General features: G+C 44.3%; 2 protein-coding genes across 5 annotated transcripts in view; both read right to left on the reverse strand.

Annotated features, from left to right (window-relative positions):
* The window catches only part of LOC103282701 (zinc finger protein 420), a 55,639-nt gene extending 36,453 nt beyond the window's left edge, over positions 1–19,186 (reverse strand). For 3 of the 4 annotated variants that reach the window (XM_062968790.1, XM_062968791.1, XM_062968788.1), the window contains exon 1: positions 1,285–1,400. The gene's annotated coding sequence lies outside the window, so the exon portion shown is untranslated. Of the gene's footprint in view, positions 1–1,284; positions 1,401–18,978 lie in introns of those variants that run through there. The other variant, XM_062968789.1, reaches the window with a different exon arrangement.
* The window catches only part of LOC134295667 (zinc finger protein 850-like), a 74,293-nt gene that overhangs the window by 36,453 nt on the left and 12,157 nt on the right, over positions 1–25,683 (reverse strand). Inside the window, exon 3 of the mRNA XM_062968793.1 lies at positions 1,285–13,887. Coding sequence (XP_062824863.1) covers positions 12,800–13,887 — 1,088 coding nt within the window. The 3' untranslated portion in view covers positions 1,285–12,799. The remainder of the gene's footprint in view (positions 1–1,284; positions 13,888–25,683) is intronic.

The following is a 25,683-nucleotide window of genomic DNA, read 5'->3' on the forward strand; positions in this document are numbered from 1 at the left end:
CTGAGTCCCTTCGGGTGAGAAGGGCGGGATATAAATGTTGTAAATAATAAATAAATAAACAAATAAATAAATAATAAATACAGTCCTGCTTCTTCATCCTCTTTTCCCAGCAGCAAACAAGGCCTCAGAAATAGCAAGGACTCTCTGAGTACAGAGCCATCTTCCCCAGGCAGTACTCAGTCAGCACACAGACTCACACTGAACAAAAACCTGGTCAGACTGGTTCTCCAGCAGCAGAACAGAAACAGTTTCAAATCAAATTCCCAGGTCTTTGCAGGCTCAGCCAACCAGCGTCATGCACTTCATTTTCCAGTTAACACTCAAATATAGCACAGTACCTTTGCAAACCATAACATTTAGTTGGCTTTTTTTTTTTTGCACTACAAATAAGACATATGCAGTGTGCATTGGAATTTGTTCGTACAGTAGAGTCTCGCTTATCCAAGCTTCTGGATTATCCAAGCCATTTTTGTAGTCAATGTTTTCAATATATCGTGATATTTTGGTGCTAAATTCGTTAATACAGTAATTACAACATAACATTACTGCGTATTGAACTACTTTTTCTGTCAAATTTGTTGTATCACATGATGTTTTGGTGCTTAATTTGTAAAATCATAACCTAATTTGATGTTTAACAGGCTTTTCCTTAATCCCTCCTTATTATCCAAGATATTCACTTAAGCTTCTGCTGGCCCGTTTAGCTTGGATAAGTGAGACTCTACTGTATTTGTTTTCAAACTATAGTCCGGCCTCCCAACACTCTGAGGGACTGTGGACTCTGCTTAAAAAGTTTGAGGACCCCTGCTCTACTGTATCGTTAACTGCAACATTCACGCTGGCCTCCAACTGACAAGAGTTCTTCCCCCACCCTGGACTTCCCACAGATATACATAAACCTTCCTTGCTTAGTTTCTCCATACCTCACAACCTCTGAGGATGCCTGCCACAGATGTGGGCGAAACGTCAGGAGAGAATACTTCTAGAACATGGCCATACAGCCCGGAAAACATACAACAACACAAGGCACAGAGTTTGAAATCCACGCTGAAAACTGAAGCGGAATGCAGCCTCTGCAAGAAGACCCCAGAAGGGCCCGGATCTCTCTCTCCCTCGAGGCCTGGCCTTCAGGGGGAAAATCCCTCAGGAAAGCGGAGGCTTCGCCTGAGGGAAAGGCCTCCCTCCCCGCTCTCTCCCCTGGGTGCCTTTCGGCGCCGTGGTCCAGACCTGCCTGCAGCGCAAAGGAGCCAGAGAGGCAGCGGAGGGATTCCCGATCCATCTCACCCTGTCTTTGTCGAGTTGGAAGAGACCGAAATGGCTCCCTCGCCGCCTTCTCTTTCCTCACCGCCTTCTTGTCTTTTCTTCTTTCCTCACAAAAATGGCGACGGCAGCGAAGGGGGCGTGGCCTAAGTGACGTCGGCGCCTCCCTCCCTCCCAATTGGGAGCGAAGGGGGCGTGGCCTGGGTGACGTCGGCGCCTCCCTCCCCCCTTTCAATTGGAAGCGAAGGGGGCGTGGCCTGGGTTTCTCCAAATTTTATTGGATATTATTATTATTATTATCAACACAACGACGTTGTATGGCACAGCAAACAAGATAGATATGCTGGATTTCGTTTCGCAAAACCACAAGTCGAACACTTCCCAAGTGTCTAGGACTGTGTGATGTATTTTCGGATGATGTGTGCAGATCCCAGTAGGGTGGCCTTTTGCAGTTGGCAGATGGTGATTTTGTCAATGTCTCTTGTTTCCAAATGCCGGCTGAGATCTTTTGGCACAGCACCCAGTGTGCCCATCACCACCGGGACCACCTGTACTGGTTTCTGCCAGAGTCTTTGAAGTTCAATCTTGAGGTCCTGATAGCGGCTGAGTTTTTCCTGTTGTTTTTCATCTATGCGACTGTCACCTGGGATGGCAACATCAATGATCCAAACCTTGTTCTTTTCCACAACTGTGATGTCTGGTGTGTTGTGTACCTCCCTGGACAGGTGCCACCTTGACGTGGTGGGGGGGCTTAACTGCTCCAGTGATGACTGAGGGCTGTGCTGGCGGTAGTGTAACTACCGGCAGGTCCAACCAAGCCAGAGAGGCCTCAGCTGAGGAGCACAACCAAGAGCACCTAACCCATTAGCATTATGGAGAATCAAACCCAAACGAAGTCTATACTGGCTCGGTCGTCGCCCAGGATAAAAAGGACCGCGGTGGATGCTGCTGATTCTGGACATCCATCAACAAGTGGGCTACGAAATCATCAAAACCCAAATGAACAGTCACAGAAGCGGCAAAAATATACAATGCCAGAAAACCGCACAATTATTATTATTATTATTATTATTATTATTATTATTTTATTGTATTTCTTCCCCGCAGAGCACAACAGAGTTAAAAGCGTGGGTTGCTGTGCATTTTCCGGGCTGTATGGCCATGTTCTAGAAGCATTCTCTCCTGACATTTCGCCCACATCTATGACAGGCATCCTCAGAGGTGGTGAGGTCTGTTAAAACACTTCATAAAAGATAATATAAAATACATACATTAACATGTATTTCTATGAAATATATTATATGACACAGAACATATATTAAAACACACAGAACAAAGCAAAATGCAGGAAACACAGGAGGACATGAGTTTAAAACCTATGGTTAAACATTCTATTATTTGCACGACTTCATGTGTGGTGGGTGGATCTACCATCCCCTTTTTTTTTCTTTTGCCTTTTTTTGTGTTTTTTTTTGTTTTGTTTTGTTTTTGTTTGTTTGTTTTTGCTTCTCTTTCTTTCCTACTTTCGCTACTATGCATTGTTCACCCACTTTTAATGTAAGGTATAAAACAATATTGGAGAAAAAAAATAAGTTGAACAAGATTGCTTGTAAAGTATCAATAAAAACGAATAAAAAACCCCCTATAGTTAAACATTAAAGAGGCATCCAGTCCGACTCTATTCTTGCCATGCAGGAAAAGCACAATCAAATCCCTCTTGACAGATGGACATCCACCCCCTGCTCCAATGCCTCCAGAGACCCAGCATTTGCAGAACCTGGCTTCCCAGAATCAATGCACTTCCATGCTGCTTTAACTGCTATGGCTTACAATGCTACATAATCATGGGAGTTGTAGTTTCACTGTCACCCATGGTTTTCTTTTCCAGGGAATTATCCGCCACAGATGGGGAGATGGCACCACATTTCAGGAGGAAGACTTTCACAAAGTCTATACTTCTAGAATTTATTTAGCCGTGTGATTTTTTTAAATTCCAAAATGGTTAGGAGGAAACAGTGGCTTTTTTGGTATTATTCTGAACTAGCTTAGTTCCCCAAGTTAATTATCTCTGAAGGATAAGCATTGGAAGTACTCATGGTTTGATTTTGTGTTTCATGAATGGATAAATATGTTGACTTTTATTCATATAGATTTCTATTCAAAGGAGCTCTCCAATGTATTCAACCTTTACAGAAAAACAGGACTTGTTTCCTTAGAGTGGCCGTTTGTTGGGAAGGTTTACATTATATATTCCAGCATTGCAGGAAGGGCAGGAGGGTCAAACTAGATGACCATTGAAGTTGCTTCCAAATCTAAAATACTAGCTGTGCCCGGCCACGCGTTGCTGTGGCGAAGTCTGGTGGTATGGGAAATAAAGTATTGAGGAATTGGTGGTAGTTAAGGTCAAGGGTAAACATTTCCCCCCCCCCCCCGACATTAAGTCCAGAGCAGGCATTGTCCGTAGACTCCTCCAAAGTCATGTGGCCACTGGCATGACTGCATGGAGCGCCGTTACCTTCCCGCTGGAGAGGTACTTATTCATCTACTCACATTGGCATGTTTTCGAACTGCTAGGTTGGCAGAAGCTGGGGCTAACAGTGGGGGCTCTCTCCACTCCCCCAATTCAAACCTGCGGCCTTTCAGTCCAGAAGTTCAGCAGCTCAGCACTTTAACACGCTGCGCCTTCAGGGGATATTGTTTCCTAAAGGTTGTGAATATACAATATTTCTGATTGATTTTTTTTGTCTGTTGGAGGCATGTATGAATGCTGCAATTAGGAAAAATTATTAGGATGTAATGGTTTTGCAGCTTTAAAGCCTGGCTGTTTCCTCCCTGAGTGAATTTTTTGTTGGGAGGTGTTAGCTGGCCCTGATTGTTTCTTGTCTGGAATTCCCTTGTTTTCAGAGTGGTGTTCTTTGCGATATTTTATGTGCTTCTACTGTCTGTGGCCCTGAGAAAACAGAGGATTTGCCAGACTTTGATGATGGGAATTCTTTGTTGGGAGGTGTTAGCTGGCCCTGATTGTTTCCTGTGTGGAATTCCCGTTTTCAGAGTGTTGTTCTTTATTTAGTGTTCTGATTTTAGAGATTGTATTGTTCTGTTTTATTATACCACATTAAGTTTTTTATATTCTGATTTTAGTGTTTTTGAATACTTGGAGCCAGATTGTATTCATTTTCACGGTTGACCGCAACACAACAACAACAACAATAATAGTAATGATAGTAATAATAATGACTTTGGTAATACACAGTGCTTCACTCCCTTCTCAGCTTCCTTTCTGGAAGAATCCTTTCTTGAGAGGTGTTAGCTGGCCCTGATTGTTTCCTTTGTGGAATTTCCAACTTCCCTGCTTTCAGACTGTTGGTCTTTATTTACTGTCCTGGTTTTAGAGATTATATTGTTCTGCATTATTCTATCCCAGTAATTATTTCATATTAAAGTTGAATCTCACTTATCCAAAATTCGCTTATGCAATGTTCTGGATTATCCAACGCAGTCTGCCTTTCCATAATAAATGTTTTTGTAGTCAGTGTTTTAAATTCATTGTGATATTTTAGTGGTAAATTTGTAAATACAGTACAGTAGAGTCTCACTTATCCAACATAAACGGGCCGGCAGAATGTTGGATAAGCAAATATGTTGGATAATAAGGAGGTGTTAAGGAAAAGCCTATTAAATATCAAATTAGGTTATGATTTTACAAATGAAGCACCAAAACATCATGTTAGACAACAAATTTGGCAGAAAAAGTAGTTCAATACGCAGTAATGCTATGTAGTAATTACTATATTTATGAATTTAGCACCAAAATATCACGATATATTGAAAACATTGACTACAAAAATGCGTTGGATAATCCAGAACTTTGGATAAGCGAGTGTTGGATAAGTGAGACTCTACTGTAATTACTACGTAGCATTACTGCGCATGGAACTACTTTTTCTGTCAAATTTGTTGTATAATATGATGTTTTGGTGCTTAATTTGTATAACGATTACCTAATTTGATGTTTAATCCGCTTTTCCTGAATCCCTTCTTATTATCCAACATATTCACTTATACTGCCGGCCTGTTTATCTTGGATAAGTAAGACTCTACTGTATATTGATAATCTTATATTATCTGCTTAGAACTGGATTATATGAGGCCCCTTCTTCACAGCTGTATAAAATTCACACTGAAGTGGATTATATGGCAGTGTGGAGTCAAGATAATCCAGTGCAAAGCAGATAATATAAGATTATAAATGGCTTATATAGCTGTGTGGAAGGGCCTTGAGTCTACACTGCCATATAATCCAGTACAAATTAGATAATCTGTGGAATCTGCCTGTCCCCTAACTAAACCCTGGCTGTCCCTTGGCTGAGTAGGTTGCTAGGAGACCAAGTGGGCAGAGATTAGCCCTCTAAACTGGTAGCAATTGGATAAAAACAATTATTGCTCTCTCTCTAATTAGGACTTTATTTTTCTTTTCTTTTTGTTGTATCAACCTAGAGGCGTGGATGATGGGTTGTGTTGTCAAATTTCGAGGTTGGGGGGCCTGTAGTTTTGTTGTTTTGTGGGTCGCCGTGATGCCATCACTCATTTATATACATTTATATATATGGCAGTGCCTAGGTGTCTGATGGTGTTTCCTTCACCAGAATTCCGTAAACAGAGTCTTGGTAGCCATTTGTTGGGTAGGCTTAAATTGTGTTGTTGAAGGCTTTCATGGCCAGGATCACAGGGTTGTTGTGTGTTTTCCGGGCTGTATAGCCATGTTGCAGAAGTATTCTCTCCTGACGTTTCGCCCACATCTATAGCAGGCATCCTCACCTCACAACCTCTGAGGATTCCTGCCATAGATGTGGGCGAAACATCAGGAGAGAATACTTCTGGAGCATAGCCATACATCCCGGAAAACATACAACCACCCTAGGCTTAAACTGTATATTCCTGCACCGCAAGAAGGGGGGGGGTGTCAGACTAGATGACCTTTGAAGTCCCATCCAAATCCAATATAGTCAGCCAAGGAGTCTGGTGGATTTTTCCTCTCTAGAGTCCTTTAAACAGAAGATGAATGGCCATTCCTTGGGAAAGAAGACAAAAACTTGGCATTAATACTAAATGTCTTTTGCCCAGTAGCTGGCCACTTGGAGTGCCTCTTGTGTTGCTGTGAGAAGGTCCCCCGTTGTGCATGTGGCAGGGCTCAGGCTGCATTGCAGCAGGTGGTCTGTGGTGTGCTCTTCTCCACACTCGCATGTCGCGGACTCCGCTTTGTAGCCCCATTTCTTAAGGTTGGCTCTGCATCCTCATCCGGTCTCAGCCACTGATTAAGGTTCCGGGTTTTAGCCTGCCACTTTTGGACTCTCGCTTGCTGAGGTGTTCCTGCAATTATCTCTGTACATCTTAGGAAGCTATTTCTTGATTTAAGGCATTGGCTGGCTGATATCTGAACAGGGGATGGGCCGGAGAAGTCAATGCCTTGGTCCTTTCATTGCTGGCTACTACCCTGTTTCCCCTAAAATAAGACATCCCCATAAAATAAGACCTAGTAGAGGTTTTGCTGAATTGCTAAATATAAGGCCTCCCCCGAAGTAAGACCTAGCAAAGGTTTTGTTTGGAAGCATGACCGCCAAACAGGACACCAGAGCATGTAGGATCGGTAAATGTATGTACCATAGAGTGTTGTACATGGAAATATTGGTAGTAACACGAAATTTTTGATAGGATTCAGTTTGTCTGGTTATGCTGGTTTGTGATGACAACTACTGTACAGTATATAATAAATGGTCATTTTTTGTTCAACAATAAATGTGAATTCTTCTTCATGGAAAAATAAGACACCCCCTGAAAATAAGACCTAGAACATCTTTGGGAGCAAAAATTAATATAAGACACTGTCTTATTTTCGGGGAAACACGGTACTTCCTGGCGGATGTCAGGTGGTGCAATGCCGGCTAAGCAGTATAATTTCTCCAGTGCTGTAGGATATAGATATTCTGTGATAATGCGGCATGTCTCGTTTTTTTTTTTCTTTTAAAAAAATCTCTACGGTTGCAAATCCATTACAACTTGTATCCTCAGTTCGCTTCGGACACAAGAAATAAATTCCTTGGGAAGTGTCTTCCTTCCTGGCAGAAAGTGGCCAGACAAGATGGTCTTTGAAGTCTCTTCCAAATCTAATATATACTGTCTGGGAGTCTGATAGTTTCCGGTTGCTATGTTTTCCGAACATGTAAACTTTTGCAGTCTTTTTGCTCATGGAACAACTTGGTCTATAGGTTCCTTTTTTACACATTCACTTTTGTTCTTGTTGAAACTATCATTTTCACTCTGTTTCACACTGTGACACACAGGCATTCTCCCTCTGAGAACTCATCCCCTTTTATTCTTCACTGCAAGACAAATTGCTTGTGTTGCAAAATGATATTTAGGCTGTCTCTTCTTCTGAACCTGTCTAGGGATTTTAAGTACACTAGTGGCAAATCTGCTGAGTCACCATTGTGGACAGTCCAGCTAGCCCACTCCATTTCTTGCTCTTTCTTAATTGAAGACTTGGGTGTTGTACCTTGCTGTGTCTTCTGTGGTGTCACCTGTTTTGTGTGTGTTTGTGTCTTTCCTTTCTCAGGAGTTTAAGGTTTCTTTTCACCCCTCCAATTGTAGAACATTCTCCTATTTCTGTCCTTTCTCTGACATCCTTCAGAACCTCCTTATTCAAGGGCAGTCTATCCCAATCAGCATCTTTGTCGAAATATGCAATTTTTGAGAATCTCACTTTTCTATATGAACTGTGGAATTTTAATTTATCATAGTGGTATCCTAGAAAACGCATCCTGTGCCATTTGGGTTCACCTTTGGATTTCTGGTTAGCTGGTATAAATACATTTGCATACTTAGCCTCGGCTCCTGTTAGCTTTGAAATGGCAGTTATTTTTGTCAGTTAAGATTTGTCCGTTAGTGTTTAGTACTGGAAAGAAGCATAAGAAGGTAGAAGGTGTACAGAAATTCACGTAATGTTGGAACTGTATTAAATTCAGGTCACGTCGGAACTGTATTAATTTAACTCACATCAGTACTGTATTAACTGAAGTCATGTCGGAACTGTATTCATTCATGTCAGAATTGTATTTAAGTTAGATTAAAGAGCCATATAATACAGTGATATATAAAGTCACTAGCTGTGCCCGGCCACGCGTTGCTGTGGCAAAGTGGTGGTGGTATTGGTTAAAAATTGTTGTGTAATTTTGATTTGACGTTATATTTTTTATTAATTTTATTGTATGTTATCTTTTTATTATATTTTATTATTTTCTTGTATTATTTTTAGTTATTTTCTGTTATTATAGTATTTTATTGTATTAATTTTTTAGTGTTTTTAATTACTCTAAAAGACCAAGTTGGAGGAGTTTAGCCTTCTAACTGGCAGCAATTGGATAAAAGCAATTATTCCTCTCTCTCTAATTAGGACTTTATTTTTCTTTTCTTTTTGTTGTATCAACCTAGAGGCGTGGATGATGGGTTGTGTTGTCAAATTTCAAGGTTGGTGGGCCTGTAGTTTTGTTGTTTTGTGGGTCGCCGTGATGCCATCACTCTTTTATATATATAGATGTCGGTACTGTATTAAAGTTGGTTTAGAGATACATAGAATCCAGTCATGTTGGGACTTTATACTATACAGTGTTCCCTCACTTATCGCTGGTGTTCCGTTCCAGGACCACCCGCGAAATGTGAAAATCCATGAAGTAGGGACGCTATATTTATTTTAATATTTCTACATTATTTTAGTAGTCATACACTAAGTCTTTATAAACCCTCTCCACACACTTTACACTACATAACCCTTACCCATTCCCAGAGAGGGGTAGCTGCGCACAAACTAAAGAAAACATGATGTGACAGTTACTGAGCCAATCAGCGACTGGGATACATGTTAGTGTGTTTCTGTTGTCAAAGTGAAATGTTATATCAAGTTTTTGCTGTTGCAACAGTGTGTTTCCAGCAAAGCATTCCAGCAGCACAAGGGTTAAGCACAAGCCTGCTTGATGGATTGCCCACAGGACCAATAGGTCAGGGCTTCCGTTTGAACTGTCTGGCCGGAACTCATGAACTCAGGAATGCGGGAGGTGACAGCTTTGTACAGATAACAGCCGAGCCTAGCGGAGAAGATGTGCCATGTCTCTGGAGAGTTATGGCTCTGAGTAATTATAAATATCTTTGTATAATAAAGTAATTAGACCTGCTGGGATCAGCAGTAAATAACGACTAAGCTGTCGTTGTGTTGGTGCCACTTTTGCTGATGTATCAGGTGGTCCTTCAGCCTGGGTGCTTCCCTGTCTGAGGGGCGGGGGGGGAGGAATCCTTTGGTAGGAGGTGTTAGCTGGTCCTGATTGTTTCCTGGTTGGAATTTGTGTGTTTTCGAAGTGTTGGCCTTTATTTAGTGTCCTGAGATGAGAGAGTGACGAGTACGGAATGGCCTTGCACTTTGAAAGCCTGGCTGCTTCCCTGCCTGGGGGTGGGTGGATGGGGGGAATCCTTTGTTGGGAGGTGTTAACTGGCCCTGATTGTTTCCTGGATGGAATTTGTGTGTTTTCAGAGTGTTGATCTTTATTTTCTGTCCTGAGATGAGAGAGTGATGAGTACGGACAATGTCCTGCAAAAACATAGTGTTTGCAGTTTAATAAACTTTTTCCTTTTTTCTATGATAGAACCAATTAGGAAATGACATTGATAACCTGTGTCCTCTTCTCTCAGCCTCCTTTTCTCCAAGATAAACATTTCCATCTCCATAAGCCACTACTCATAGAATTTGCAGCATTTTATCAGTTACCTCATGTTTACAATATTTATATGGTGCACTTTATCCAGTCTATTTTTACAACCTCTCCATTTTAATCCATGTTTTTATTAAGTTTTTGTCATTTACTTTATTGGTTAATGTTTAAATTTTTAATTGTGCATGTCTCTTGTCTATTGTTGTGTTTTATATTATTATTGTTTTTATTTGGGCTTGGCCCCATGTAAGCTGCCCTGAGTCCCCTTTGGGGAGATAGAGGCGGGGTATAAAAATAAAGTTGTTATTATTATTATTATTATTATTATTATTATTATTATTATTACGGAATGGCCTTGGACCTTCAAAGGGTGGGTGCTTCCCTGTTTGAGGTTGGGGGGGGGGGATCCTTTGTTGAGCAGCCAGGTCTTGTAGTTGTGAGGGGAGGAAACAAAATGGGCCTTAACCTGTTTGGTGAGTCCGGTGGCGGGGGAGTTTAAAGGGGATGTTCCGTGGGGTTTGAGTAGTTTTTTCATTGGGTAGGCCCCTGAGGGGCGGCATTTTGAACACACCTTGCTCCTCCTGAGAAGTATTAGGCTGTGGAATGGTGGGGAAGATGGAGACGGTGTCTGAGGAGGGAAAAGGAGTGTGCGCGGGAGCGGCTGTTGGAGGGAGGGGTGTGGATTGTTCTGTGTGCGCGTGGGCTGGCCTATTGGGCATGCATAGATGGTGCGTTCCAGTTTTGGGGGGTTTTTTGGCCCCATGGAGGTTGGTGATGTCTAGTTTGTTTCTAAGAAGGTAGAGACGTGGATGAGGGGTTGTGTTGTCAATTTTCTAGGTTGGGGGGCCTTTAGTTTTGTTGTTTTGCCTAGTGGAGCGACACCATTCTCCTTTTATATATATAGATTTATTTACAGTATTTATTTTCCGCCCTTCTCACCCCAAAGGGGACTTAGGGCGGATCACAATGTACATATACATAGCAAACAATCAATGCCATTAGACAAATGACATTTATAGACAACCACATATAGACAGACACAGAGGCAATTTGACATTCCAGCTACTGGCTTCATGAGGGTATGCTCGATTCCAGCCACAGGGGGAGCTGCTGCTTCATCATCCACTGTGACTTGGGTCCTTGATGGAGTACTTCCGCACAGTTAAATTAGCCTCCCCGCATAGGCGGTACCTAAATTCCTACTTGACAGATGAAACTGCATAGGTCAACAGCAAGCTGGACTATTAATGGTCAGGAGCTTACCCTGACCCGGGCTTATGAATCATTATTATTATTATTATTATTATTATTATTATTATTATTATTATTACCCCAAAGTTAATCTGTTAATGCACACACTCCTATTATAATATCACACCTGGATTATAATGATTCCTTATAAATAATAATAATTATTGCATTTTATAGAATATTTTAGATGATTTTAGCTATATTGTAACCAGCCTTGAGGAAAGGATGAAACGGAAGAAGAATATTGTTATTACAGTAGAGTCTCACTTATCCATATAGATGGAAAACAATATCCAAAAGGACCTTAAATTATGTATTAAATCCCAGCTCTATCTGCCTTTCCAGTCTCTTCTAAATTCCTTTTTGCTAACATGTTTTTATTAAGAAAATGATAGACATAGTAATTTAAATTTATTGGTAAAGTTAAATAGCTAAAATTATACAGCTCACTGAATGGCACTCCTGGTCAGGCGGAAGGCAGAAGAGGGAGTGAAATTACAGCCTGAAGACACAGGTCCACAGTCTGGGGGTGTTCCTGTACTCATTATTGTTGACCCTGGAACCCAGATGTTGGCAGTGGCCAGGAGCACCTTTGCACCATTAAAACTTGTGTACCAGCTGCGCCCATACCTTGAGATGCCAGATCTGTAAGGAGAATGGATGCTTATATTATTAGTTGTTTTAGTTCGGTATTCACAGGGAGAGATCTAATTTGGCTTTCTTTCTCTTTAATTTTGTTGGGAATCTATTGAGCGGTTAAACTCAACCCTCTCTTGGGGTGATTTCACCAAAAATATAGCAGAGTGCCAGAAGGACACTTCACAACCAGCAGAAACTTACGTGTGGTGAGCTGGGATAAGCCTCTGTTGCTTAGGAAGGCACAGGACTGCAGAGCCAAAAATATAAGTTCAAAAGGATTTACTGAAAGAAAAGAAATGCATTTTGGATAGGAAAGCTCTTGCAGCTAACTAACTTTCTAAATCTCATATTCTAAGGAAAGTAAAAGGTAAAGATATCCAAGAATGTATGCATGCAGCTACATCTTGCCTGGAGAATGGAAAATTGTAGCTGCATCCATACATTCTTTGATATCTTTGATATCTCCTCCTCACAGGAGACAAAAGGCAGAAGAGAAGGAAAAATGGATGGATTACATCCTCTGCGGGGGAAAAATTGAGAGCCAAATTGACAAAGAAAAAACATGGCTGTGGCTCACAAATGGAACTTTGAAAAAGGAGATGGAGGGTCTGATTCTGGCAGCCCAAGAACAAGCCATTAGAACCAATGCCATCAAAGCCAAAATTGAAAAGTCGACAACAGATCCCAAATGTAGACTATGCAAGGAAGCAGATGAAACAATAGATCACATCCTCAGCAGCTGCAAGACGATTGCACAGACAGACTACAAGCAGAGGCAGAACACCGTTGCTCAGATGATTAATTCGAACTTGTGCCACAAATACCATCTGCCTGCGACAAAGAACTGGTGGGATCACAAGCTGGAAAAAGTTAGAGAGAATGAACATGTCAAGCTACTCTGGGACTTCCGAATTCAGACTGACAGAGTTTTGGAGCACAAGACTCCTGACTTCACGATCGTGAGTCCTTAAATGTGAACGTAGACCTGAATTATGAGTGAAACTCTGTCCACATTCCGAGCATTCAAAAGGTTTCTCCCCAGTGTGAGTTCTCTGATGCGAACGTAGGCTTGAATTACGAGTGAACCTCTGTCCACACTCCAGGCATGTATAGGGTTTCTCCCCAGTATGAGTTCTTTGATGTGAACGGAGAGTTGATTTATGAGTGAAGCTTTGTCCACACTCCAAGCATTTATAGGGTTTCTCCCCAGTGTGAGTCCTTTGATGTGAACGTAGACCTGAACTCTGAGTGAAGCTCTGTCCACACTCCAAGCATTTATAGGGTTTTTCCCCAGTGTGAGTCCTTTGATGTAAACGTAGACCTGATCTATGAGTGAAGTTCTGTCCACACTCCAGGCATATATAGGGCTTCTCTGCCCTGTGAGTTCTCTGATGCGTACGTAGACTTGAATTACGAGTGAACCTCTGTCCACACTCCAGGCATGTATAGGGTTTCTCCCCAGTGTGAGTCCTTTGATGCGAATGTAGATGTGAATTCTGAGTGAAGCTCTGTCCACACTCCAGGCACGTATAGGGTTTCTCCCCAGTGTGAGTCCTTTGATGCGAACGTAGATTTGCATTCTGAGTGAAGCTTTGTCCACACTCCAGGCATGTATAGGGTTTCTCCCCAGTGTGAGTCCTTCGATGTAAACATAGATCTGAATTCCGAATGAAGCTCTGTCCGCACTCCAGGCATGTATAGGGTTTCTCCCCAGTGTGAGTCCTTTGATGTGAACGTAGGCTTGAATTATAAATGAACCTCTGTCCACACTCCAGGCATGTATAGGGTTTTTCCCCAGTGTGAGTCATTTGATGGGAATGTAGATTTCTACTGCGAGTGAATCTCTTTCCGCACTCCAGGCATTCATAGGGCTTCTCCCCAGTGTGAGTCCTTTGATGGGAACGTAGATTTTTACTGTGAGTGAATCTCTTTCCGCACTCCAGGCATTCATAGGGCTTCTCCCCAGTGTGAGTCGTTGCATGTTGCTGTAGATGATGTTTCTGAGTGAAACTCTTTGCACACCCCGAGCAATTAAATTCTTTCCCCTCCATATCAATAGTGATATGGGTGTTGAATTGCAAAACAGACACTTGGCTTTCCTTTTTTTCTTCTATGTAGGTGACCTGAAGAATTGAGAAAGATCATGACCTAGAAAAGAATGCTTCGTCTTCCTGTATTATTGGTTTCTTTATGGTACCCAAGAAGTAGCTCCATAGAGTCATCTCCCTGGTGAAGAAAGAAGGAAAAGACGATAAGATATAAAATGAAAGACTTCCATCTCTTACACAGATACTTTAAAAAGTTTTTTCTTTCTTTCTCTTGTTTTTTGCTTTTCTTTTGGTGTCATTCATTTTATATCTTATCTTCATTATTATTAGCGGGTTTTTGTTTTTTGTTTTTTCCCCTACCTGGTATGGGGTTTGAATACCCACTTTTTTCTTTTTCCTCTTTCTGTCTTATGTTTTTTCTTTTCATGTCTACTTTCCACACTTTCTCTTCTAAAAACTTCATTTGTTCTCACACTTTCACTGTATGTTTTATTTTATTTGGAAATCTAATAAAAACTATTCAAAAAAAAAAAAGAAAGAAAGAAAAGACTAACAATGAATACCATTTCTTTACCTCCAAGATTCCCCCCCCCCCACTTTCCCTTCATGGGTTATGTTGAAAATGAAATATACCAAGAATTGCAGAAATCAAGGTCTCACAGATGCCAGAAAAGGCAATCACTGTTTTTTTTTAAAAAATAAAATAAAATAAGGAAATGTATTTAGAAAGAAAGAGAAAGGAAGGAGGGAGGGAAGAAGAAAAGAATGAATGATGGAAGAAAAGAAGGGGAATTCCTTCTAATACTGGAGCATCACATTGATGTCATTGGGTCAAACACTAAAGAATCAAAGACAGGCAGAAACTAATGGTCCTTTCAAATGTTAAAGGGTGTCACTCACTGAATAATGGGTTTCCCCGAATTACCAGGATGTGCTAAATGCTGAGGGACACAAAGATTACTGGGCTGACCCCTATCCTTCCCATGCCAGGGTGGTCCCAGCTCTGCTTCCTGAGCATCCCAAATTGACACCTGCTGCCACCAAAATTCTTGTCTTTTTCCAAAGGAATTCTAAACCCAACCATGACCCTACCTCCTCATCCATCTAATTCAAAACCACATTGTGAGTTGTTTGGATATTCACAAAATGAGTCTCGGCTGAAGAAAGCTCCCTTTGGGCCATTCACTCCCACAGATGCAAAGACAAGCGCAGCTCCATCAACATGGCCTTTTTTTCCTTTGCCCACTCCCCCCTTACCTTCCTTGTTCTCTGCCCATGGAAAGATTTCCAGTGGCTGAAGGAGAGCTAGAGAAACAAAGGCTTTTCATACAGGGTCCTTCCTAGGAATGTCTCTGCAATGAAGCCGGCTCATGAATCTATATATATAAAAGAGTGATGGCATCACGGCAACCCACAAAACAACAAAACTACAGGCCCCCCAACCTCGAAATTTGACAACACAACCCATCATCCACGCCTCTAGGTTGATACAACAAAAAGAAAAGAAAAATAAAGTCCTAATTAGAGAGAGAGGAATAATTGCTTTTATCCAATTGCTGCCAGTTAGAAGGCTAAGCTCCTCCAACTTGGTCTCCTAGCAACCCAATAAATAATAATAAAAAACACTAAAAAGTTAATACAATAAAATACTATAATAACAGAAAATAACTTAAAATAATACAAGAAAATAATAAAATATAATAAATAAAAATATAACTTACAATAAAATTAATAAAAAATGCAAATAAAGTCTAAAAATTACACAACAATTTTTAACCAATACCACCACCACTTTGCCACAGCAACGCGTGGCCGGGCACAGCTAGTGCTTTACTAAGCATGAGCAAAACAGCCTGGAAAGGGGGGAAGCAGAACAGCCTGCCTTCCCCCATGAATTAAATAAAACCATGACCTCCCAAAAGGTTAACGTGGTATCAAACACACCTTAGGCAATCAGGAATTGTGGGAGTTGGAAGTCCAAAACACCTGGAGGAAAGGCTGAAATTTGCCCATGCTTTTTAACAGCTTCACCTTTCAAATTTTCATTATTTAGCAGACCTTTAACCAGCAGCTGGGCTAGAAATATATCTTTATTTTAACAAGGCACATTTTGAAATGATGTTGGTGAACTCAAAACTCATTTAAAGATGGGTTCAAAGCTAATATTTTAAAAGGTGGTATAAACACTGAGAGACAACTAGGAAGCTCTGGCCCTGCAACGGGAAATCAGCCGTGGCCAACAGTGCCGTGGATTTCAAAGAGGCACCAATGGAGGGAGAAAAGGCCTGAAAAGAAAAAGGTGCAAACCCTTGTCGGGATCACTTTCCACCTAGAAATGTATGTCCTCTTGTGAAAAAAAAAGCATGTGGATTCAGAATAATAGATCTCTAAGTCATTTACGGACCAATCACCAAAATGCTATCCTTGGAAGACAACCTGATGAATGGGTCTCCCTAGAACAGCTAGGCCTTCCTGGAGCCTGGCCTTCCTTGTTCAGCCGTTTGGCGAGTGAAGGTCCCCAGCAGCGGCAGCGGGGACCATCGCTTGCCAAACAGCAGAACGAGGAAGGCCAGGCTCTTCTCGGAAGACCTTGCAAGGTCTCCCGAGAAGAGCTAGGCCTTCCTGGAGAGCTCGCTCGCCGAGCAAGGCCTTCCTGTTCGGCGGCGAGCGAGCTGATGGTCCCCGCCCCGGGGGGGGGGGGGGGGGGGGGGCTCAACAGCACCCCTGGGGACCATGCGCTCCAAGTGGGGACGTAATTGGCTTCCATGTTGGATTGGCCCTGGACCTCATGGGCCATCTACGACAACCCCCTGCCAAGAAGCAGGAAAGTCACATTCAAAACCATGGAGAAGAAGAACTAAATAAGTTCCTGGACCACATCAACAGCCAATTTCTCAGGAAAACTACCTGGGAAATCTACCAATTCTGGGCGTCCTAGTCATCCGCAAACAAAATCAACAATTTGGCTATGCAGTTTACAGTATGCATAATGGTTGGAGTTTTTATGTAGGTATCTATTAGTGTAAGATGGAGCCTCCAATGGCCTAGGGGATAAAAGCCTCATGACTTGAAGGTTGGGTTGCTGACCTGAAAGCTGCCAGGTTCGAATCCCTCCCGGCCAATGGATATGTATTCTATGACAGACACCAGAAGAGCTGAAAGACCAAGAACAAGCCACAAGCGTAAAGACAAAGACCCACCTAAAGGAAAAGTGTTCTTACCACATACCAAGGGAACCACTGACTGCATAGGGAAGCTGATGAAGAAACACAACCTACAAACAATCTACAGACCCACCAAGATAATTCAACAAATGCTATGTTGATAATTGGGATCCTTTAACCCAGGGTTCTCAAATGTTTAAAGCTGTGAAGCCCTTTTTGAAAGAAATGTTTCTCATGCAGCCCCAAGAAACTTGCGGACACAGGGGCCACATTGCATTTTAAAATGTGATAAAGGGACCGGGCCAGTGGCAGATGGGGAATGTTTGTGTGAACTAATTGAAAAAAACATGAACAAATTCCTATGTTCACTACACATATCTTGTTTGTAATGCAGAGAGAAAGATAGAAAGAAAGAAAGATTATTTATAACAAAGAATATTTTTATCAAAAATAAACTTAACTTTATTTCAGTAGAAGACCCCAGGGGCCAACCAGTCCAACCCCCTTCGGCCATGCAGTGAAAGCAGTGAAAGCATCCTTAATAGATGACCACCCAGTCTTTGAAATAATAACAACAACAACAATTCAAATGATTCATTGGAATTTTTGTCACAAGTACCACCTCCCAGCAGTAAAAAACTGGTGGGATCACAAACCTGCAAAGGGAATGGAAAATGAGCATGCAAAAACACTGTGGGACTTTCGAATCCAGACTGACAAAGTTTTGGAACACAATACACCAGACCTCATGGTTGTGGAAAATAAAAAAGATGTCGCCGTACCAGGTGACAGTCGAATTGACAAAAAAAAAAAACAGGAAAACTCAGCCGTTATCAGGATCTCAAGATTGAACTGCAAAGGCTCTGGCAGAAACCAGTACAGGTGGTCCCGGTAGTGATCAGCACATTGGGTGCCGTGCCAAAAGATCTCGGCTGGCATTAGGAAACCATAAAAATTGACAAAATTACAATCTGCCAACTGCAAAAGGCCACCTGACTGGGATCTGCATGCATCATCCAAAAATACATCACACAGTCCTAAACGCTTGGGAATTGTTCGACTTGTGATTTTGTGATACGAAATCCAGCATATAGATCTCATTTGCTGTGTCATACTGTGTCAATAATAATAATAATAATAATAATAATAATGAGAAACCAAGTGGCCACTCAATCTCCTTCTGCCATACAGGAAAAGCACAAATCAAAGCACCCCAACAGATGGCCATCCAGCCTTTGAAATAATTATAATAACTATAATAACAACAACAACAGAAGCAATGCTACTGGCCATCCAGTTGAATCTGCTATTGCCATGCAGTAAATGCACATTCAAAATGCTGGTGGGGAGGCCTTGCAAACCATGGCAGCCTTGGCATGTGTCGGGTGCCTTGGGCTTGGGGAGAATGCGGAGAGGGAGGGCTGGGTGTGAGAAGTGGGAGAGGAGGGGGCTTGCGTATGGGGGGTGGGAAGGGAGGGCGTTACCCAGGGGACGTTGCCAGATGTTTTGATGTTTTTACGATCCTTGTGGGAGGTTTCTCTCATGTCCCTGTGTGGGGAGCTGGAGCTGACAGAGGGAGCTCATCCGCGCTCTCCCCAGGTTGGATTCGAACCCGTAACTTTCAGGTCAGTAACTCTAGTCGGGCCTGGGTCTCTCTCTCCCCCGAGGCCTGGCCTCCTGTGGAGAAATCCCTCAGGAAAGAGGAGGCCGCGCCTGAGGGAAAGGCCTCCCTCCCTCCCTCCCTGGCTCCCTTTGGGCCTCCTGCTCCAGACCCGAAACCGGTCCCGGGTGGAGATGTGTTCGGGGCTGGGCCTCGCCCCCTCCTCTTCGTGCCCACCCCCAAGGCCGCCCCTCCCTCACCTCATTCTTCCTCTTTGTTCCTTCGTCCTTCCTCACAAAATGGCGGCGGCGGCCGCGAGGGCGGCGTGGCCTGGGCGACGTCTACGCCTCTCCCTCCCAGTGGGACACGAAGGGGGCGTGGCCTGTGTGACGTCGACGCCTATATTCCTTCCAGTGGGACGCGAAGGGGGCGTGGCCTGTGTGACGTCTACGCCTCTATTCCTCCCAGTGGGACGCGAAGGGGGCGTGGCCTGGGCGACGTCGGCGCTGCGCTCCCTCCCAGTGGGACGCGAAGGGGGCGTGGCCTGGGCGACGTCGGCGCTGCGCTCCCTCCCAGTGGGACGCGAAGGGGGCGTGGCCTGGGTGACGTCGGCGCCTCTCTCCCTCCCAGTAGGACGCGAAGGGGGCGTGGCCTGGGCGACGTCGGCGCTTCGCTCCCTCCCAGTGGGACGCGAAGGGGGCGTGGCCTGGGTGACGTCGGCGCCTCTCTCCCTCCCAGTGGGACGCGAAGGGGGCGTGGCCTGGGTGACGTCGGCGCTTCGCTCCCTCCCAGTGGGACGCGAAGGGGGCGTGGCCTGGGCGACGTCGGCGCTTCGCTCCCTCCCAGTGGGACGCGAAGGGGGCGTGGCCTGGGCGACGTCGGCGCTGCGCTCCCTCCCAGTGGGACGCGAAGGGGGCGTGGCTTGGGCGACGTCGGCGCTTCGCTCCCTCCCAGTGGGACGCGAAGGGGGCGTGGCCTGGGAGACGTCGGCGCTGCGCTCCCTCCCAGTGGGACGCGAAGGGGGCGTGGCCTGGGCGACGTCGGCGCTTCGCTCCCTCCCAGTGGGACGCGAAGGGGGCGTGGCCTGGGCGACGTCGGCGCCTCTCTCCCTCCCAGTGGGACGCGAAGGGGGCGTGGCCTGGGTGACGTCGGCGCCTCTCTCCCTCCCAGTGGGACGCGAAGGGGGCGTGGCCTGGGCGACGTCGGCGCTTCGCTCCCTCCCAGTGGGACGCGAAGGGGGCGTGGCCTGGGCGACGTCGGCGCTTCGCTCCCTCCCAGTGGGACGCGAAGGGGGCGTGGCCTGGGCGACGTCGGCGCTTCGCTCCCTCCCAGTGGGACGCGAAGGGGGCGTGGCCTGGGCGACGTCGGCGCTTCGCTCCCTCCCAGTGGGACGCGAAGGGGGCGTGGCCTGGGCGACGTCGGCGCTTCGCTCCCTCCCAGTGGGACGCGAAGGGGGCGTGGCCTGGGCGACGTCGGCGCTTCGCTCCCTCCCAGTGGGACGCGAAGGGGGCGTGGCCTGGGCGACGTCGGCGCTTCGCTCCCTCCCAGTGAGACGCGAAGGGGGCGTGGCCTGGGCGACGTCGGCGCTGCGCTCCCTCCCAGTGGGACGCGAAGGGGGCGTGGCCTGGGCGACGTCGGCGCTGCGCTCCCTCCCAGTGGGACGCGAAGGGGGCGTGGCCTGGGCGACGTCGGCGCTGCGCTCCCTCCCAGTGGGACGCGAAGGGGGCGTGGCCTGGGCGACGTCGGCGCTGCGCTCCCTCCCAGTGAGACGCGAAGGGGGCGTGGCCTGGGCGACGTCGGCGCTGCGCTCCCTCCCAGTGGGACGCGAAGGGGGCGTGGCCTGGGCGACGTCGGCGCTGCGCTCCCTCCCAGTGGGACGCGAAGGGGGCGTGGCCTGGGCGACGTCGGCGCTGCGCTCCCTCCCAGTGAGACGCGAAGGGGGCGTGGCCTGGGCGACGTCGGCGCTGCGCTCCCTCCCAGTGGGACGCGAAGGGGGCGTGGCCTGGGTGACGTCGGCGCCTCTCTCCCTCCCAGTAAAAGGGAAATTTCATTACCCTTTTATATATATAGATTATTATTACTATTATTATTATTATTATTATTATTATTATTTCTTCCCCACCTCTCACGACTGGATGCAGAGCCCAACAGAGTTAAAACACTTCATAAAACAATTACATAAAATCCATATGTTAACATGTATTTCTATGAAATCTATATCCATCTATATATATAAAAGAGTGATGGCATCACGGCGATGCACAAAACAACAAATCTACAGGCCCCCCAAACTCGAAAATTGGCAACGCAATCCATCATCCCCGCCTCCAGTACGAAACAACAAAATATCACACAAACAACAATCACAGGGCCAAAAACCACAACAGACCATGTGCGCCTGCGCCAACACACAATCCTAGAAACGCTTCCCCCGCGCGCGCACACACACATTCCCCTCGCCCACACGCTCAACTTCTCCCTCCTCCGGCACCTCCTCCTCGCCAATCCTTCCCTCCACCACCTTCCCCCCAACGGAACACTCCATCCTCCTCCTTCTCTCCAGGCCTCCGAGGTAAAAAAACCGAAAAACGGAGAGCCTCCATTCAGCGGCTTCTTCGTCAGCCACCTTTTCCTCTTCCAGACACTATGGCTTCCTTTCTCTCCCCCTCTCTCCTTCCTCCGCCTACCTCCCGATTCGAGGCGAGATTCCTGAGGGAAGAAGGGAAGAACCACCACCAGCAGCACCTTCCGCCTCAAAATCATTTTCTTCTCCCTTTTCTCCGCACACCCCCTCCCTCTCTCCCTTCCTTCTGCCTTACTGTCTTCCTTTTAGTACTCCTTTCCAAAACTTTCAAATGTTCTCAACTGCTGTGAATCTCAAAGGCTCCTTTAAGAGCCAGCCTCTATTCTGGGGAAACTACAGTTCCCATCATGCTTTGCCATGCCTCTTCCCCAATGGCAGGGAGAGTTTACAACGTTTCCTTAGCTACTGGATGGAAAACTTCCATTCTTCCTCCTTTGGTTATACAACAGACAACCTTGGGTTATACAAAACCAGCACCTCGTGGCTCAAGTGACTTCACTCCAATCGATATTAAATAACAATCATAAAACAATACATTAATCAGTCAATAAATAGGCAATATACTTTCCTCCTGTTTTTCTCCCAACAGTTTCCAAAAAGCGAACCTCTGAGGATGTGCAAAGTTTCTTTTCTCTGCCATTCTGTTCTCTCTATTGTGTATAAGGGGTGGCTTTTAAATACCCCATAATATTATAATGCTATCATAATAATAAGGCTTTTTAATACTCCATACTATAATAATAATAATAATAATAATAATAATAATAATAATAATAATAATAATAATAACACTTAACCATCATTGGATCTTCAAACCAAATCTCATCAGATTAATTACCATTGAATGACCTTACAACTTCAAACCCTGCCTGCTTCCTACTTAGGGGAATCCTTTCTTGGGAGGAATAATAATAATAATAATAATAATCCTTTGGAATATAATAATAATATTACATCATAATAATAAACCTTTTAAATATAATAATATTACATAGTAATAATGAAAATAAACCTTTCAAATATAATAATAATATTAAATCATAATAATAAACCTTTGGAATATAATAATAATAATAATATAATATAATATAATATAATATAATACAGCAGGTTGTATATACACACACACACACACACTGGTATATATGGATAACCCATACTCACCATACACCATATATAGGTGTGGGATACATACATATATGGAATATATATAGGCAACTTCAGATTATTTCTATATGAGAAACAATCTATATACATATACACACATTTGTATATGGATACAACGTACAACAGATGCTCAACGTACAACATATGACTACTTCCTACCAAGGGCAACCCTTTGTTACCCAGCTTAAATACAATTGAATATCCTTTCACCTTCTAACCCTCGCTCCTTCCTACCTAAGCTAAACCTTTCTTGACCACTTTTAATACCATTCAATACCTTTACACCATCAAACCGTACTTCCTTCAGACTTTAACTACTAATGGACTTACTGGAAGTTCACTAGACATGATGTGAGCTCAAGATCACACACAATCTTATCCATTCTCTACATATATACAACCATAACACATATACCACGACTTCCTCATTACTTTATTTTCAACACCACCACACTCCTCCACATCAAGAGGTAAAGAACAACACTCTGAAAACAGATGAATTCCACACAAGAAACAAACACAGCCACCTAACACATCCCAACAAACGATTCCCCCACTCAGGAATCACCCAGGCTTTGAGGCTGAAAGGCCATTACATGCCAATCATTCCAGCTAATTGAACCATTCATACTTCCGTCCAAACGACAAAAAAAAAAAAAAGGAATAACCACAAATACTGCATATTCACAACCTTTTGGAAATGACATATACCAACTACCACCAATTGCTCAATACTTTATTTCCCATATCACCAGGCTTCGCCACAGCAACGCATGGCCGGGCATAGCTAGTATATATATAAAAGGGTAATGAAATTTCGGCCTAGGACAAAACAACAAAACTACACATCCCAGAAACACTAAATTTGCCAGCACAACCCCTCATCCATGCCTCTACGTTCATACAACAAAAAGAAAAGAAAAATAAAGTCCTAATTAGAGGGAGAGGAATAATTGTTTTTATCCGATTGCTGCCAGTTAGAAGGCTAAGCTCCGCCCACTTGGTCTCCTAGCAACCCACTCAGCCCAGGGGACAGGCAGTTAGGCCTCACTTAGGCCTCTTCCACACTGCCTATAAAATACAGATTATCTTATTTTAACTGGATTATATGGCAGTGTAGACTCAAGGCCCTTCCACACAGCTATATAACCCATTTATAATGGACTTAATGCCAGGAGAAAACCTTTACCCTTTACCTTAACTACCACCAATTCCTCAATACTTTATTTCCCAGACCACCAGACTTCGCCACAGCAACGCATAGCCGGGCACAGCTAGTATATGATATTACACAAAACATATATTGAAATACACAGAACAAAGCAAAGTGCAGGAAACACAGGAGGACAGGAGTTTAAAATCTATAAACATCGAAGAGACATCCAGTCTGACCCTATTCTTGCCATGCAGGAAAAGCACAATCAAAGCCCTTTCCACAGATGGCCAACCAGCCTCTGCTCCAAAGCCTCCAGAGACCCAGCATTTGGATGATCTGGCTTCCCAGGATACATCTGAACTACAGAATCAATACACTTTAATGCTGCTTTAACTGCCATGGCTCACAGTGCTACGAAATCATGGGAGTTGTAGTTTCACATCACACTGGCAACAAAGGTCCGCATAGTCAAAACCATGGTATTCCCCATAGTAACCTATGGATGTGAGAGCTGGACCATAAGGAAGGCTGAGCGAAGGAAGAGAGACACTTTTGAACTCTGGTGCTGGAGGAAAACCCTGAGCGTGCCTTGGACCTGGGCAAGAAGGTCCAACCAGTCCATCCTCCAGGAAATCACGCCCAGTGGCTGCTCACTGGAGGGAAGGAGATGAGAGGCAAAGCTGAAGTATTTTGGCCACATCATGAGGAGACAGGAAAGCTTGGAAAAGATCACGATGCTGGGGAAAAGGGAAGGAAAAAGGAAGAGAGGCTGACCAAGGGCGAGATGGATGGATGGTATCCTTGAAGTGACTGGACTGACCTTGAAGGAACTGGGGGCGGTGACGGCCGACAGGGAGCTCTGGCCTGGACTGGTCCATGAGGTCACAGAGTAGGAAACGACTATGCGATTAAGCAGCAGTAGTTTCACAATCACTATATATATATGTTTATGTGTGTATATGTGTGTGTGTGTATATATATCTATATATATAAAAGAGTGATGGCATCACGGCAGCGGACAAAACAACAAAAGTAAACACCCCACAACCTCGAAAATTGACAGCACAACCCCTCATCCATGCCTCTAGGTTGATACAACAAAAAGAAAAGAAAAATAAAGTCCTAATTAGAGGGAGAGGAATAATTGTTTTTATCCAATTGCTGCCAGTTAGAAGGTAAAGCTCCGCTCACTTGGTCTCCTAGCAACCCACTCAGCCCAGGGGACCCTTCACCTTAATTACCACCAATTCCTCAATACTTTATTTCCCATACCACCATACTTTGCCACAGCAACGCGTGGCCGGGCACAGCTAGTAATATATATACACACACACACACACACACACACGCTTGGGTATCCGGTTGTGCCCGGGTTACTTGTTTGTTTGTGGATGTTAGGTAACATCAGTTTGGTCCTATGTTACTCTATGTCTTAGAAAAATACCTCAGCCTTTGCTTTTTGTGTGTGTGAATACTCCCATTAGGAAATGCACAAGGATGTGGGTGGACTACAATTCCCAAATGTCTTGGGTCAATCCCCCCCCAAACTCCCCCAATATTCACAGTTGGCCATGTTTATTGCGCCAAATTGCTAAGTGTGTGTGTAAAGAAATCCTTGCAAAAGTTAGTTTGCAAGGGAACTCTGCAGAGGAGCTCTTTTTGCAGAGGCAAGGCCACGCCTAAAACAATGTATCTGTTTCTGGCAGGTGGCTGAGAAATGTCAGTTGGGATTTGAGCTTGCTGGGAGAGCACAGGAAAAAGAAGGCTCCCTAATAGCTACAGTCAAGTAGCTGATTAATATGCTATGCTGTGTATATATTGATGCTGATTGATTAGTTATTGATCTTATGCAACTACATGGACATTGTATGATTGCAGAACTGTTTTGTATTTCAACTCTACAAGCAAGAGTAAAGTTTTCTTTGTTCATTTCAAATTCCTCTGCCTGGTCTGAGTCTTTTGCACATGGTGTTAACTGGACGCTACTGATTCCGCTACACTCTCACCTGGCAACAATGTTGGGTCTGTGTGCCAAGTTTGGTCCAGATCCGTCATCTG

Source organism: Anolis carolinensis, chromosome 1 (genome assembly GCF_035594765.1).
Source record: "Anolis carolinensis isolate JA03-04 chromosome 1, rAnoCar3.1.pri, whole genome shotgun sequence".
NCBI classification, from domain to species: domain Eukaryota; kingdom Metazoa; phylum Chordata; class Lepidosauria; order Squamata; family Dactyloidae; genus Anolis; species Anolis carolinensis.